The sequence below is a fragment of the Melanotaenia boesemani genome, chromosome 23 (assembly GCF_017639745.1).
Source record: "Melanotaenia boesemani isolate fMelBoe1 chromosome 23, fMelBoe1.pri, whole genome shotgun sequence".
NCBI lineage: Eukaryota > Metazoa > Chordata > Actinopteri > Atheriniformes > Melanotaeniidae > Melanotaenia > Melanotaenia boesemani.
In genome coordinates this window covers 599,153-616,926 of record NC_055704.1, presented here as the reverse complement: position 1 = coordinate 616,926, position 17,774 = coordinate 599,153, and the positions used below count along the sequence as shown (strand labels likewise).

Here is a 17,774-nt window from a genome sequence, read left to right as displayed (position 1 = left end):
GATGCAGCCCCTTAGTGTTGCAAGTGATGCAGCCTTCAGTGATGCTGCTTTTAGTGCTGCAGCCTTCAGTGTTGCAGCCTTCAGTGATGCAGCATTCGGTGTTGCAATCTTAAATGTTTCAGCCTTCAGTGATGCAGCCTTCAGTGTTGCAGCTTTTAGTGCTGCAGCCTTCAGTGATGCAGCTTTCAGTATTTGCAGCGTTAAAGTGCTGCAGCCTTTACTTTTTCAGCCTTCAGTGATCCAGCCTTCAGTGATGCAGCTTTCAGTGCTGCAGCCCTCAGTGTTGCAGCACTCAATGTTTCTGCCTTCAGTGCTGCAGCCCTCAGTGTTTCAGCCTTCAATGATGCAGCATTCGGTGTTGCAGTCTTCAGTGATGCCACCTTCAGTGTTGCAGCTTTTAGTGCTGCAGCCTTCAGTGATGCAGCTCTCAGCACTTGCAGCGTTCATGTGCTGCAGCCTTTAGTTTTTCAGCCTTCAGTGATCCAGCCTTCAGTGCTGCAGCCTTCAGTGATGCAGCCCCTTAGTGTTGCAAGTGATGCAGCCTTCAGTGATGCTGCTTTTAGTGCTGCAGCCTTCAGTGTTGCAGCCTTCAGCCTTGCAGCCTTCAATGTTGCAGCCTTCAGTGCTGCAGCTTTCAGTTTTTCAGCCTTCAGTGCTGCAGCTTTCAGTATTTGCAGCCTTCATTGATGCAGCCTTCAGTCTTTCAGACTTCAGTATTTGCAGCCTTCAAGTGTTGCAGCCTTCGGTGTTGTAGCCTTTAGTGATGCAGCCTGCAGGATTTGCAGCCTTCAAGTGCTGCTGCCTTCAATGTTTCAGCCTTCAGTGCTGCTGCCTTCAGTGATGCAGTCTTCAGTGATGCAGACTTCAGTGTTGCAGCCTTCATTGTTGCAGCCTTCAGCGTTGCAGCCTTCAGTGTTGCAGCTTTCAGTATTTGCAGCCTTCAGTGCTGCAGCCTTCATTGATGCAGCCTTCAGTCTTTCAGCCTTCATTGATGCAGCCTTCAGTGTTGCAGCTTTCAGTATTGCAGTCTTCAGTGATGCAGCCTTCAATGTTTCAGCCTTCGTGTTGTAGCCTTTAGTGATGCAGCCTTCAGTGATGCAGCTTTCAGGATTTGCAGTCTTCAGTGATGCTGCCTTCAATGTTTCAGCCTTCAGTGGTGCTGCCTTCAGTGATGCAGTCTTCAATGAAGCAGACTTCAGTGTTGCAGCCTTCATTGTTGCAGCCTTCAGCATTGCAGCCTTCAGCATTGCAGCTTTTAGTGCTGCAGCCTTCAGTGATGCAGCTTTCAGTATTTGCAGCGTTAAAGTGCTGCAGCCTTTAGTTTTTCAGCCTTCAGTGATCCAGCCTTCAGCGATGCAGCTTTCAGTGCTGTAGTCTTTAGTTTTTCAGCCTTCAGTGATCCAGCCTTCAGTGCTGCAGCCTTCAGTGTTGCAGCCTTCAGTGATGCAGCATTCGGTGTTGCAATCTTAAATGTTTCAGCCTTCAGTGATGCAGCCTTCAGCGTTGCAGCCTTCAGTGTTGCAGCTTTTAGTGCTGCAGCCTGCAGTGATGCAGCTTTCAGTATTTGCAGCATTAAAGTGCTGCAGCCTTTAGTTTTTCAGCCTTCAGTGATCCAGCCTTCAGTGATGCAGCTTTCAGTGCTGCAGCCCTCAGTGTTGCAGCACTCAATGTTTCTGCCTTCAGTGCTGCAGCCCTCAGTGTTTCAGCCTTCAATGATGCAGCATTCGGTGTTGCAGTCTTCAGTGATGCCACCTTCAGTGTTGCAGCTTTTAGTGCTGCAGCCTTCAGTGATGCAGCTCTCAGCACTTGCAGCGTTCATGTGCTGCAGCCTTTAGTTTTTCAGCCTTCAGTGATCCAGCCTTCAGTGCTGCAGCCTTCAGTGATGCAGCCCCTTAGTGTTGCAAGTGATGCAGCCTTCAGTGATGCTGCTTTTAGTGCTGCAGCCTTCAGTGTTGCAGCCTTCAGCCTTGCAGCCTTCAATGTTTCAGCCTTCAGTGCTGCAGCTTTCAGTTTTTCAGCCTTCAGTGCTGCAGCTTTCAGTATTTGCAGCCTTCATTGATGCAGCCTTCAGTCTTTCAGACTTCAGTATTTGCAGCCTTCAAGTGTTGCAGCCTTCAGTGTTGTAGCCTTTAGTGATGCAGCCTTCAGGATTTGCAGCCTTCAAGTGCTGCTGCCTTCAATGTTTCAGCCTTCAGTGCTGCTGCCTTCAGTGATGCAGTCTTCAGTGATGCAGACTTCATTTTTGCAGCCTTCAGTGATGCAGCCTTCAGTGTTGCAGCTTTCAGTATTTGCAGCCTTCAGTGCTGCAGCCTTCATTGATGCAGCCTTCAGTCTTTCAGCCTTCATTGATGCAGCCTTCAGTGTTGCAGCTTTCAGTATTGCAGTCTTCAGTGATGCAGCCTTCAATGTTTCAGCCTTCGTGTTGTAGCCTTTAGTGATGCAGCCTTCAGTGATGCAGCTTTCAGGATTTGCAGCCTTCATTGATGCAGCCTTCAGTCTTTCAGACTTCAGTATTTGCAGCCTTCAAGTGTTGCAGCCTTCGGTGTTGTAGCCTTTAGTGATGCAGCCTTCAGTGATGCAGCTTTCAGGATTTGCAGCCTTCAAGTGCTGCTGCCTTCAATGTTTCAGCCTTCAGTGGTGCTGCCTTCAGTGATGCAGTCTTCAATGAAGCAGACTTCAGTGTTGCAGCCTTCATTGTTGCAGCCTTCAGCATTGCAGCCTTCAGTGATGCAGCTTTTAGTGCTGCAGCCTTCAGTGATGCAGCCTTCAGTGTTGCAGCTTTCAGTATTTGCAGCCTTCAGTGCTGCAGCCTTCATTGATGCAGCCTTGTGTTGCAGCTTTCAGTATTGCAGTCTTCAGTGATGCAGCCTTCATTGTTTCAGTCATCAATGATGCAGCCTTCAGTGATGCAGCCTTCAGTGTTGTAGCCTCAGTATTGCAGCCTTCAGTGATGCAGCTTTCAATGCTGCAGCCTTCATTGTTGCCGCCTTTAGCGTTGTAGCCTTCAATGTTTCAGCCTTCAGTGCTGCAGCTTTCAGTTTTTCATTCTTCACTGATGCAGCCTTCAGTGTTGCAGCTTTCAGTATCGCAGCCTTCAGTGATGCAGCCTTCAATGTTTCAGCCATCAATGCTGCAGCCTTCAGTGATGCAGCCTTCAGTGTTGTAGCCTCAGTATTGAAGCCTTCAGTGTTGCAGCCTTCATTGTTGCAGCTTTCAGTGTTGCAGTCTTCAGTATTGCAGCTTTCAATATTGCAGCCTTCAGTGCTGCAGCCTTCAGTGTTGTAGCCTTCATTGTTGCAGCCTTCAGTGTTGCAGCTTAAGTATTGCAGACTTCAGTGCTGCAGCCTTCAGTATTGCAGCTTTCAGTATTGCAGCTTTCAGTATAGCATCCTTCAGTGATGCAGCCTCTAGTGTTTTATACTACAGTTTTTCAGTCTTCAGTGTCAGAGTCTCCAGCTCAGATGAAGTAAAACTTCCTGTCTATTTATGTTTGTTCTCACTCAGTTGTAAATCAATGTTTACTTCATCTGGATTCAGCGTTACCTTGGCTAGGTTTGCCCTGTGCCTGCGGTCCAGTGTGACATCCCCTCTGAGGACAGGTGAGGAAACCTCTGAATGCGAACTACTGGTGTTGTGAGACACCTGCTGGCGGGGAGGGGAGAAGGTGCTGTATAGAGCCAGGGAGCCGTGGGATGGAGAGGTGGGGATGGACTGTGCCATGGTGTGTTCGGAGATGTTGGTCATGGTCTTTGTGCTGGGTAGGGTGCCATACTGACCTACACCTGGAGGCAGAAGAAGACAAGGTGAGACAATGGAGTCTTTCAATGTCTCTAAAAACAATTGCAATGTTGCTGTTTTTTTCAGGATATGGTAATAACTTGTTGCCTTGACAACATATTTAGTTTTCCTCAAAAGATAAATGATAAAACCGTTCCTGTTCAGGAGCTGAATAATCTTTGTCTACCTGCTGGCTGGGCCAGACTCTGCCTTGAGAAGGCCTGCCTCTGTTGCCACTCATACAGCTGCCACATGGTGTCGTCCCTCATAGACCTCCTCTTCTCTGCTGTGCTGACAGTGCTGGTGGAGACTGGACGGAGTGCACGGTCGTATACGGAGCCCGCTACGCTGCAGATACTGTCAGGCCTGATCATGGCGTTACGAGGAAGTGTGCGATAGCCTTCAGGGTAGCGGGGCACCATCTGTGCACGGTGGCTAGGCATGTTTCTGGGTAAGGTCTGGTAGGACATCACACTGGAAAGAACAGAAAACAAAGTTGATCAAAGATGACATCCTCCTTTATCACTGTGCGCTCAGAGGATTCCCACTAAAACACCACCAGATCTCCGGCGCCTCTGATTGCTATCGCTATCATCATCAGCGTCTCAGGACAGTGAGTCAGTCATCAGGCAGTGTGTAGCTCTGTGGGGTAAACTGTGATGGATAGTTACCCTTTAGGTGATCTACGGAAGTTCTCCAGGAATTTATTTCCCATCCAGGAGGTTTACAATCCAGCCACTAATTGTAGTTTTATTCAGAGACTCTATCTGGTAAATACAAAAGGATCTATGATAACAGCATTATTTATTTCATTTCATCATAAAAAGATCACTGTCACTACTATGTTGCTAAGAGACCTCTATTTAGACCTGGACATGATGATGAAGCCACTTCCTGTCAGACTTTCCACCAATCAGAGAGCTTAGATTGACGGTAACGTCCAATCAGGAGCAGCCAAAGATCAACCAGTGAGCAGAAAGTTCTATGTGTGTGTGAAAAGAAGAAAAATAATGCTCCTCTATGGCTGGAATAAAGCCAAGAAGACGTTTCTGATGCACGGTGGCGCCACAAAGCAGCTGAGCTGGAGTTGGTTTAGTGAGGATAGCAGGTAAATAGTAGCAGGAATAACTGGAAATGAGGAAAAAGTGGAAACATGGAAATAGTTTCTGTTGTGTGTTTGTTTCAATAACAATATTTTTTCTCCTGAAAGCCAAGACTTGAGAGAACGATGAGATGAGAAAAGGTTTGGTCACTGTTGATCTGTGTGTTATTTCTACAAAGTTCTGTTAGTAATAAATTCTGCTTTCTTCTTCTGGTCTTTATGCTACTTTATCTATCAATACATTCATTTTACATCATTTTACCTCCCAGTCTGACAGCTGCTACATACTGGTTTATACTGGGATTAAAAGCTGCTACAGACTGGTTTATACTGGGATTAAAAGCTGCTACACACTGGTTTATACTGGGATTAAAAGCTGCTACACACTGGTTTATACTGGGATTAAAAGCTGCTACACACTGGTTTAGACTGGGATTAAAAGCTTCAGCTGCTACAGACTGGTTTATACTGGGATTAAAAGCTGCTACACACTGGTTTATACTGGGATTAAAAGCTGCTACACACTGGTTTATACTGGGATTAAAAGCTGCTACACACTGGTTTATACTGGGATTAAAAGCTGCTACACACTGGTTTATACTGGGATTAAAAGCTGCTACACACTGGTTTAGACTGGGATTAAAAGCTTCAGCTGCTACAGACTGGTTTATACTGGGATTAAAAGCTTCAGCTTCTACAGACTGGTTTATACTGGGATTAAAAGCTGCTACAGACTGGTTTATACTGGGATTAAAAGCTGCTACAGACTGGTTTATACTGGGATTAAAAGCTTCAGCTGCTACAGACTGGTTTATAAATTTAAAAACAACTGCTGGACCAAAAGTAGCAACAAATGACCTTGAGTTTTAAGGCTTAATATAAATTGCAGATATTTTGACATTTCTGCTTCCTCTCCAGGGCTGAGTCTGTTTACATAATAATAAGAATTAGTGGCTTTATAAACCCAGATGTGACTCGAAGGTCAACGTCAGCTGCAGTGAGGCAGTCATTGAATGGACGTCTTCAATCAGGGAGAACTGAACAGGAACCAGCCTCATTATCTGCATGTGTGAGTCCTGATATATAGTGTGTGCTTCACTGGGTTTAATTATGCAAATACTTTAATAGCAGAGCTCAGCTTTACTATGACCCAGGAACATGCAGTAACAAGAAGCTTGTTAGCGTTTCCCTCATTAGCATCTAATCAGACACTGGAAAGTTCTCCCTCTACACTGTCACATGATCACGATTCAAAGATTTCATTCAGTCCTGAACTAGACTGCTCTTCATGAACTAGTGTCCTGTGTAGTTATAGTGAACGGGACTGAAGTAGATTGTAACTAGCTTTCTGTTCAGAAAGAAAACATGTTGCTTTGTGATGGACATTTTCCAGCAGCGGGTATATGATGGTTGTTGTTTCCCTGAGTGTCTAACAAAATCCACTGTGGGCTGTGCAGCCAGCAACTGCACTGAACTTCACCATCTGTGCTGATGCCTTAAACAACCTTTTAAACACAAAGTTAGATGTTTGGGACCAGACAGCTCATCCAACCTCTCCTGTTACCATGAAACCTGAAACATACCAAAGCTCATTCCTGAATGAGTCATCTCATTAACTGTGAAGGAGGCAAGGTCTCACACTGAGAAACTGGATTTCGAATCTACTTCTTCACTTTGTTAGCAGAGCTTCTGAAGAAACATTAAACACTGACCACTTCCTCCAAAGTTTACTGGTTCTGGATGATAAAAAAATACGTGTAGTGAATCACAAAACCAGAACCAGTTTCTGAAATCACAATTAAATTATAGTAAAGGTCCATTTTAAAAGTTTACTCTAGTAACAGCAATTTAATGGGAGCACAACCCAAATCCCAGAAAAGTTGGAACAGGAGGAACAAAAGCCTGGAAAATCAATTGGTACAAATCAGAAACAACTTTAGAAAAATGTTCCTCAGACTTTGAAGATCCACCATCTACAGTGTAAAATATCATCAGAAGATTCAGAAAATCAGGAGGAATCTCTGTATGTATGGGGCAAGGCTGGATTCTGGTGATCTTCTGCATTAGATGTGAACAACATCCAGAACCAGCACTGTCTTCTCTGGACCAAAGCTCATTTAAAATGTTCTGAGGCAAAGTGGAAACCTGGATGAAGATGTGAACTAGTTTGTGGAAAGCATGGACGGCGTGTCCTGCAGACTAAAGAGGAGAGGGAGCATCCAGCTTGTTATCAGTGGACAGGTGAAAAGCTGCATCTCTGATGGGATGGGGCTGCATTAGTGCCTATGGCGTGGGCAGCTTCCACATCTGTGAAGCTCCATCAATGCTGAAAAGTACATGGAGGTTTTAGAGCAACATCTGCTCCCATCCAGACAACGTCTCTTTCAGGGAAGACCTTGCAGATTTCAGCAAGACGATGCTGAACCACATCCTGCTTCCATCACAGCAGCATGGCTTCACAGGAGAAGAGTCCGGCTGCTGAACTGGCCTGCCTGCAGTCCAGACCTTTCACCAGTACACAACACCTGGAGCACCATGGAAGCAGAAATCCAGCAACCAAGGTCCAGGACTGTAGAGCAGCTAGAATCCTGCATCAGACCAGAATGGGACAACATTCCTCTCCTAAAACTCCAGCAACTGGTCTCCTCACTTCCCAGACGTTTCCAGACATGTTAGAAGAAGAGATGCTACACCATGCTGAACATCACCCTGGAACTACTTTTTACACCATGCTGAACACCACCCTGAAACTACTTTTTACACCATGCTGAACATCACCCTGGAACTACTTTTTACACCGTGCTGAACACCACCCTGGAACTACTTTTTACACCGTGCTGAACATCACCCTGGAACTACTTTTTACACTGTGCTGAACACCACCCTGGAACTACTTTTTACACCATGCCGAACACCACCCTGGAACTACTTTTTACACCGTGCTGAACACCACCCTGGAACTACTTTTTACACCGTGCCGAACATCACCCTGGAACTACTTTTTACAACGTGCTGAACATCACCCTGGAACTACTTTTTACACCGTGCTGAACATCACCCTGGAACTACTTTTTACACTGTGCTGAACACCACCCTGGAACTACTTTTTACACCATGCCGAACACCACCCTGGAACTACTTTTTACACCGTGCTGAACACCACCCTGGAACTACTTTTTACACCGTGCCGAACATCACCCTGGAACTACTTTTTACAACGTGCTGAACATCACCCTGGAACTACTTTTTACACCATGCCGAACATCACCCTGGAACTACTTTTTACACCGTGCTGAACACCACCCTGGAACTACTTTTTACACTGTGCTGAACACCACCCTGGAACTACTTTTTACACCATGCCGAACACCACCCTGGAACTACTTTTTACACCGTGCTGAACACCACCCTGGAACTACTTTTTACACCGTGCCGAACATCACCCTGGAACTACTTTTTACAACGTGCCGAACATCACCCTGGAACTACTTTTTACACCATGCCGAACATCACCCTGGAACTACTTTTTACACCGTGCTGAACACCACCCTGGAACTACTTTTTACACCATGCTGAACACCACCCTGGAACTACTTTTTACACCGTGCTGAACACCACCCTGGAACTACTTTTTACACCGTGACGAACATCACCCTGGAACTACTTTTTACAACGTGCTGAACATCACCCTGGAACTACTTTTTACACCGTGCTGAACATCACCCTGGAACTACTTTTTACAACGTGCTGAACATCACCCTGGAACTACTTTTTACACCATGCCGAACATCACCCTGGAACTACTTTTTACACCGTGCTGAACATCACCCTGGAACTACTTTTTACACCATGCCGAACATCACCCTGGAACTACTTTTTACACCGTGCTGAACATCACCCTGGAACTACTTTTTACACCATGCCGAACATCACCCTGGAACTACTTTTTACACCGTGCCGAACATCACCCTGGAACTACTTTTTACACCATGCTGAACACCACCCTGGAACTACTTTTTACACCGTGCTGAACACCACCCTGGAACTACTTTTTACACTGTGCCGAACATCACCCTGGAACTACTTTTTACACCGTGCTGAACACCACCCTGGAACTACTTTTTACACCATGCTGAACACCACCCTGGAACTACTTTTTATACCGTGCTGAACACCACCCTGGAACTACTTTTTACACTGTGCCGAACATCACCCTGGAACTACTTTTTCTAGACATGTTGCTGATTCACTATCAGCTCATATTTTCAATCACATGGTGAAACGTCTCAGTTTCATTATCTAATGTGATGTTTATGTTCTACTAGGAGTAGAATATGGATGGAGAAGATGTGGAAATCATTGAATTCTGGTTTTATTTAATTTTCCCTATGTTTTTTTTGCATTGGGGTTGTAAATTGTCCAAAGAGAAAAAGGTTTTTACTCTAGTTTACTAGATTGAGCAACTTCCAAGTTGCTCATTTTTCCTAAATACACAAAAATCAACCAAAGTCATCAGTGAGGAGGACCCACATGTTTGTTTAGATGAATTATTAATTTCCCCTTTGATGCAGAGCTCCTTCGCAGAAACTCTGCTGCTGATTGGTCTGAATCTCACTCAAAGAAGATGATTGGCTGAGAGCTTTCTGCAGACTTAGCCAGTTTAAAAATACTGACACAACTTTTCTGGGATGTTATCTACTAGTTCTCCTGTGTATGAATGCAAACTGTGCACCAGATGTTGTAATTATGAGGAATAAATGAGGAACGGTACGTGTAGAATATATTTTCTAAGAAATATGTTGCAAATGGATTTCAGCTCAGACATCAGCAGCCCACAAGCTCTTCAAATACAAGCGCAAAGTTTGTGATGGTGACGACTACAGATGTGTGTCAGCAGCACTTGGCCTGCTCGATCTCATCGCCGCCTCATTTCCATGACTGATTCATGGCACCAGGGGGAAGCAGTGAGAGCTACAGCAGCATCACAGCTGGAGAAACTGCAGCGTTAGCATCAGATCCACATCTGTGCCGATAACAGGAACTCCCAGCTGACTCTGGTTCAGTTTAAAATGGGCTGATCATCAATAATCATCTTTATTATTGCATATTTAAAAGGTAAAAATATTGCACTTTTGTGAATTAATTAATATCTTTCTGCTCACTGGCTGATCTTTGGCTGCTCCCGATTGGACGTTACCGTTATTCTAAGCTCTCTGATTGGGGGAAAATCTGACAGGAAGTGGCTTCATCATCATGTCCAGGTCTAAATAGAGGTCTCTTAGCAACATAGTAGTGATGGTGATGTTTTTATGATGAAATGTGATAAATAATGCCGTTATCATGGATCATTGTGGATTTACCAGATAGAGTCTCTGAATAAAACTACATTTAGTGGCTGGATTGTAAACCTCCTGGATGGGAAATAAATTCCTGGAAAACTTCCGTAGATCACCTAAAGGATAGCTATCCATCACAGTTTACCCCACAGAGCTACACACTACTGCTCCTGAGACGCTGATGGTTTGTCTGGATGAAAGAAAAGGAGCAGGATTGAAAACTGCTGATACCATGTTGATGTGTGAAAACATCCATCCTCACCTGAACTGTGAGTGTAATTCTGATGCTTCCTTACCTCCTGGTGTCTTCGTCCAGTCCTCTGGTCCTGTGTGTGCGGACCCACTGCTCCAGCTGCTGCGTGGACCCTGTCCTGGACAGGCCGCTCTCTGGCTCCTGGACTGGAGCTGGGGACGTTACTGGAGCCCTGGACAGACCACCATCCACCGTAGCCTGACTGCAGTCTCCCTGCTGCTCCGTTGTCCCGGATCTGGACCCGCTGACCTGAGCGGGCTTCTGGGTGCTGATGCTGGCCTGACTCTGGCGTGATGCGGACACTGTGGCTGCGATGGCTGCAGCCTGAGCTGGCTGCAGCTGGATGCTGCTGATTTTAGTCACAGACCTCTCTGCACTCGGGTCTCTGTGGAAACCAAACTTGTCCCCTTCTCGAAGCGTGGCGTATTTCTCTCTGTCTGTCAGAGTGGCGTACTTATCCCCCTCTCGCAGCGTGCTGTACTTCCTGACCTCCTTCAGAGTCCCGTATTTGTCCACAATGTGGACGGTTCCATATTTGTTCTCCCTCATGGTGCCGTACCTCTCCGTCTCCTTCAGCGACAGCTGTCTCTTCACCTCCTTCTGAGGAAGGTATCTCTGTCCATCTTTCTGCAGCGTGTGCCTGTCGCCCACCTTCTGTAGGGCGTACTTCTCTCCATCCTTGGTGAGCAGGTACTTCTCTCCATCTTTAGCAGGAGCGTATTTCTCCTCCGTCGGCGTCACGGTGTACTTATTGTCCACTTTCTGAACAGCGTATTTCTCCAGATCCTGGTGGATTGCATACACCTCCCCATCTTTCTGCAGTGAGTACTTCTCTCCATCCTTCCGTAGCAGGTACTTCTCTCCATCTTTGTGGAGGAGATACCTCTCTCCATCCTTCTGCAACATGTAGCTGACTCCATCCTTCTTCAGTGAGTACTTCTCACCATCTCTCTGTAACGTGTAGTACTCCCTCTTCTCTCCATCTTTGTGTCGTTTGTCATCGGCCCGTGACAGGGACTGCTGCCGTACAGGTTCTCTATTGCGTTCATTGTTCTGGATCTCGGGCCGGGTCAGAACCCTGTGGTTCAGCAGGTTGTTCAGCTCCTGAGGTGTCTGGTGGTCCACTTTCAACTTGTCCAGTCTGTGAAAAAAATTAAAGAATCAGAATGCAAAATGAAGATCAGACACTTTCCTTCTGATCAGAACCACCTGAAGGAGTCTGGGCTCATTGTTCCCTTAAAACTTCGAGTCATATTTAGCTATTTTTCCTTCGTTGTCATTAATCTAAACCAGTCTGTAGCAGCTGAAGCTTTTAATCCCAGTATAAACCAATCTGTAGAAGCTGAAGGTTTTAATCCCAGACTAACATCTATGGATTCCGAATATGGACTAAAGTTTAAATAATCAGTAACCAGTTACAGAGTCAAACCAGAAAGATAATTTAATTATTGCTGCAGAAGAGGTCCTGGCAAGATGTCACTCAGAGGACTGTTGTCACTGAACTTCATGTACGGCATGGTTCTGTTGTATCTAGAACATATTGCACGGTTCTGTTGTATCTAGAACATATTGCATGGTTCTGTTGTTTCTAGAACCTGTTGGATGGTTCTGTTGTTTCTAGAACCTGTTGGATGGTTCTGTTGTATCTAGAACGTGTTGGATGGTTCTGTTGTATCTAGGACCTGTTGGATGGTTCTGTTTAATCTAGAACCTGCTGCATTGTTCCATTGTATCTAGAACCTATTGCATGGTTCTGTTGTATCTAGAACCTATTTCATGGTTCTGTTGTATCTAGAACCTGTTGCATGGTTCTGTTGTATCTAGGACCTGTTGCATGGTTCTGTTGTATCTAGAAGCTGTTGCATGGTTCTGTTGGATCTAGAACCTGTTGCATGGTTTTGTTGTATCTAGGACCTGTTGGATGATTCTGTTGTATTTAGAACCTGTTGCATGGTTCTGTTGTATCTAGAAGCTGTTGGATGATTCTGTTTCATCTAGAACGTGCTGCATGGTTCCATTGTATCTAGAACCTATTTCATGGTTCTGTTGTATCAAGAACCTGTTGGATGGTTCTGTTGTATCTAGAACCTGTTGGATGGTTCTGTTGTATCTAGAAACCGTTGCATGGTTCTATTGTATTTAGGACCTGTTGCATGGTTCTGTTGTATCTAGTAGCTGTTGGATGGTTCTGTTGGATCTAGAACCTGTTGCATGGTTCTGTTGTATCTAGGACCTGTTGCATGGTTCTGTTGTATCTAGAAGCTGTTGGATGGTTCTGTTGGATCTAGAACCTGTTGCATGGTTCTGTTGTATCTAGGACTTGTTGGATGGTTCTATTGTATCTAGAACCTGTTGCATGGTTCTGTTGTATCTAGAACCTTTTTCATGGTTCTGCTGTATCTAGAACCTGTTGCATGGTTCTGTTGTATCTAGAACCTTTTTGGATAATTCTGTTGTATCTAGAACCTTTTTGGCTAATTCTGTTGTATCTAGAACCTGTTGGATGGTTCTGTTTTATTTAGAATGTGCTGCATGGTTCCATTATATCTAGAAAGTATTGCATGGTTCTGTTGTATCTAGAACCTGTTGCATGGTTCTGTTGTATCTAGGACTTGTTGGATGGTTCTATTGTATCTAGAACCTGTTGCATGGTTCTGTTGTATCTAGAACCTTTTTCATGGTTCTGCTGTATCTAGAACCTGTTGCATGGTTCTGTTGTATCTAGAACGTATTGGATGGTTCTGTTGTATCTAGAACCTGTTGGATGGTTCTGTTGTTTCTAGAACCTGTTGGATGGTTCGGTTGTATCTAGAACGTGTTGGATGGTTCTGTTGTATCTAGGACCTGTTGGATGGTTCTGTTTTATCTAGAACCTGCTGCATTGTTCCATTGTATCTAGAACCTATTGCATGGTTCTGTTGTATCTAGAACCTATTTCATGGTTCTGTTGTATCTAGAACCTGTTGCATGGTTCTGTTGTATCTAGGACCTGTTGCATGGTTCTGTTGTATCTAGAAGCTGTTGGATGGTTCTGTTGGATCTAGAACCTGTTGCATGGTTCTGTTGTATCTAGGACCTGTTGGATGATTCTGTTGTATTTAGAACCTGTTGCATGGTTCTGTTGTATCTAGAAGCTGTTGGATGGTTCTGTTTCATCTAGAACGTGCTGCATGGTTCCATTGTATCTAGAACCTATTTCATGGTTCTGTTGTATCTAGAACCTGTTGCATGGTTCTGTTGTATTTAGGACCTGTTGCATGGTTCTGTTGTATCTAGTAGCTGTTGGATGGTTCTGTTGGATCTAGAACCTGTTGCATGGTTCTGTTGTATCTAGAACCTTTTTCATGGTTCTGCTGTATCTAGAACCTGTTGGATGGTTCTGTTGTATCTAGAACCTTTTTGGATAATTCTGTTGTATCTAGAACCTTTTTGGCTAATTCTGTTGTATCTAGAACCTGTTGGATGGTTCTGTTTTATCTAGAACGTGCTGCATGGTTCCATTATATCTAGAAAGTATTGCATGGTTCTGTTGGATCTAGAACCTGTTGCATGGTTCTGTTGTATCTAGGAGTTGTTGGATGGTTCTATTGTATCTAGAACCTGTTGCATGGTTCTGTTGTATCTAGAACCTTTTTCATGGTTCTGCTGTATCTAGAACCTGTTGCATGGTTCTGTTGTATCTAGAACCTTTTTGGATAATTCTGTTGTATCTAGAACCTTTTTGGCTAATTCTGTTGTATCTAGAACCTGTTGGATGGTTCTGTTTTATCTAGAACGTGCTGCATGGTTCCATTATATCTAGAAAGTATTGCATGGTTCTGTTGTATCTAGAACCTGTTGCATGGTTCTGTTGTATGTAGGACTTGTTGGATGGTTCTATTGTATCTAGAACCTGTTGCATGGTTCTGTTGTATTTAGAACCTGTTGGATGGTTCTGTTGTATCTAGAACCTTTTTGGATAATTCTGTTGTATCTAGAACTTTTTTGGCTAATTCTGTTGTATCTAGAACCTGTTGGATGGTTCTGTTTTATCTAGAACGTGCTGCATGGTTCCATTATATCTAGAAAGTATTGCATGGTTCTGTTGTATCTAGAACCTGTTGCATGGTTCTGTTGTATCCAGGACTTGTTGGATGGTTCTATTGTATCTAGAACCTGTTGCATGGTTCTGTTGTATTTAGAACCTGTTGCATGGTTCTGTTGTATCTAGAAGCTGTTGGATGGTTCTATTGTATCTAGAACCTGTTGCATGGTTCTGTTGTATCTAGGACTTGTTGGATGGTTCTGTTGTATTTAGAACCTGTTGCATGGTTCTATTGTATCTAGAACCTGTTGCATGGTTCTATTGTATCTAGAACCTGTTGCATGGTTCTATTGTATCTAGAACCTGTTGCATGGTTCTGTTGTATCTAGAACGTGCTGCATGGTTCCATTATATCTAGAAAGTATTGCATGGTTCTGTTGGATCTAGAACCTGTTGCATGGTTCTGTTGTATCTAGGAGTTGTTGGATGGTTCTATTGTATCTAGAACCTGTTGCATGGTTCTGTTGTATCTAGAACCTTTTTCATGGTTCTGCTGTATCTAGAACCTGTTGCATGGTTCTGTTGTATCTAGAACCTTTTTGGATAATTCTGTTGTATCTAGAACCTTTTTGGCTAATTCTGTTGTATCTAGAACCTGTTGGATGGTTCTGTTTTATCTAGAACGTGCTGCATGGTTCCATTATATCTAGAAAGTATTGCATGGTTCTGTTGTATCTAGAACCTGTTGCATGGTTCTGTTGTATGTAGGACTTGTTGGATGGTTCTATTGTATCTAGAACCTGTTGCATGGTTCTGTTGTATTTAGAACCTGTTGGATGGTTCTGTTGTATCTAGAACCTTTTTGGATAATTCTGTTGTATCTAGAACTTTTTTGGCTAATTCTGTTGTATCTAGAACCTGTTGGATGGTTCTGTTTTATCTAGAACGTGCTGCATGGTTCCATTATATCTAGAAAGTATTGCATGGTTCTGTTGTATCTAGAACCTGTTGCATGGTTCTGTTGTATCCAGGACTTGTTGGATGGCTCTATTGTATCTAGAACCTGTTGCATGGTTCTGTTGTATTTAGAACCTGTTGCATGGTTCTGTTGTATCTAGAAGCTGTTGGATGGTTCTATTGTATCTAGAACCTGTTGCATGGTTCTGTTGTATCTAGGACTTGTTGGATGGTTCTGTTGTATTTAGAACCTGTTGCATGGTTCTATTGTATCTAGAACCTGTTGCATGGTTCTATTGTATCTAGAACCTGTTGCATGGTTCTATTGTATCTAGAACCTGTTGCATGGTTCTGTTGTATCTAGGACCTATTGCATGGTGCTGTTGTATCTAGAACCTGTTGCATGGTTCTGTTGTATCTAGGACCTATTGCATGGTGCTGTTGTATCTAGAACCTGTTGGATGGTTCTGTTGTTAAATAGGTCTTCCTGTGAAACACTTAATGAAAAAATTCTCAGTGAGGCATTCAGAGCCCAGAAAACTGGACATAGTTTTCTAGATTATGCAGGATCTAAGTATGACGAGAGTGTGTGTGTGCGTGTGTGAAGGTTATGTGTCACATGGTTCATGATGGATGTTAGTGGGCATGTCTTTGTAGAGAGCACCAACCTTCGGACGGGTTCAGTGTGGACGAGAGCAGCATCCGTCATGACCTTCATCCAGGACTCCATCTCTTTGGCTGTGTCAGTGCAGAAGTAATACGTCCTCATGTTGGGATGGGTGGCCTGGAAGAATGTGTGTGTGTGTGTGTGTGTGTGTGTGGTGGGACACAGACACAGAGAGGGAAACAGGAGTCAGTCTGGATCATGACCTGTTGTCTTTTTCCTGCTAGACAGTTTAACTGTTTCTGTGTGTGTTTGTTCCATCCATCCATCCATCCATCCATCCATCCATCCATCCATCCATCCATCCATCCATCCATCTCTTCAGTTTTTATCCTCCATCCCTCTTCCTCAATCATCCATTCTTAATGCCTTCATTCATCCTCCCCTCATTCTTCCATTCTTCTTTAATCCCTCATATTTTATTCCATCTCCTTTTTTTTCAGGTACCATCTGGGGGTCAGCTCATGTCTCTGACATCCTCAACCAGAACCAGAACCCCCACCCTGAGTCTCCTCCTCCTAGCCTTGTATTAGCTTAGATGAACCAATCAGAAAACTTTCAGATTTTATTAAACCAGTAAACAGCTCCGTACTGGAGATTCAGTCTTTAACCAGAGGATTTACGTGTTTCTGGTTATTTACAGATAAATTACAAATATCTGTAAACAAATTTAAACCATTTTAAAATGGTAAACAGTGGCAGAGTTCACTAACGCTGGGTTGTCTAGACGTGTCATCATCTCCACCATTACAAACCACCGGGGGTGACCTTTATGGTGATGGTGTTTACCTTGAAGGCATATTTCCTGCTGATGTGGTCATCCACTGACAGCATGGAGATGTGAAAGCTGGGCAGCAGGATACTTCCCAGGATGCTGTCCTCCTTCTCATCTGCAGCAATGGAAGAGAAAAGTCTGAGGTGGAAGCTAGAAGGATGACAGATCCACATCCTCTGAGGTGAAACTGTAGAATCTGCTTGAACCAGAGACAGGAACCGTCCACTCAGAAATTGAACTGAAGTGGACGGTTGAACCCAGGTTCTACTTCCTCTTTACACTAATATCTAACCAGCCAGTCAAATGGCAGCATGTAGTCATGTAGACATGCTGAAGAAGACCTGCTGAACTGAGCATCAGAATGAGGAAGAAAGATGATTTAAATAACTTTGAATGTGGCATGGTTGTTGGTCTGAGTATTTACTAGGATTTTCACCCACAACCATTTCTAGGGTTTCCAGAGAATGATCTGAAAAATCTATCACACCAAGAATTAGGGCAGTTCTGAAGGAAAATGAGGTCCAACCTGGTACTTCATCCCATCACAAAATCAGAAACACGCTCAACTGCAGTAAAAGCAGCTAGAAAGTGAGTTTTCTGACGGTGAGATGGAGAACAAACAGAACCAGCTGAAGCTCATCAAAGTAAAGAGACCATTTCCACTGTGAATGCACTCAGCTCTCTGAGATGAAACAGCTGCAAAGCACCAAACTGTAGCCATGAATTCATCACTAAATATTTAATAATGCATGAAGACAAAAAGCCTCATAGCAACAATCTGAGCTGGAATGTTAATAACTGCAGCAACATGCAGTCCGACGTTTAGGAGTCTGAGCTAAACCCACACAGCCTGCAGACAACCTGGAAGTGCTCTGGCTCCATCCTA

At 44.1% G+C, this 17,774-nt stretch overlaps 1 protein-coding gene across 5 annotated transcripts in view; it reads right to left on the bottom strand.

The window, feature by feature from the left end:
• The window catches only part of LOC121634314 (pleckstrin homology domain-containing family A member 5-like), a 193,722-nt gene that overhangs the window by 43,630 nt on the left and 132,318 nt on the right, over positions 1-17,774 (bottom strand). For all 5 annotated transcript variants that reach the window (XM_041976840.1, XM_041976842.1, XM_041976841.1 and 2 more), the window contains 5 exons: positions 16,903-17,003; positions 16,118-16,233; positions 10,512-11,609; positions 3,965-4,251; positions 3,544-3,782 (listed from right to left, as the gene is read on the bottom strand). In XM_041976840.1, the coding sequence (XP_041832774.1) occupies positions 3,544-3,782; positions 3,965-4,251; positions 10,512-11,609; positions 16,118-16,233; positions 16,903-17,003 (1,841 nt within the window). The remainder of the gene's footprint in view (positions 1-3,543; positions 3,783-3,964; positions 4,252-10,511; positions 11,610-16,117; positions 16,234-16,902; positions 17,004-17,774) is intronic.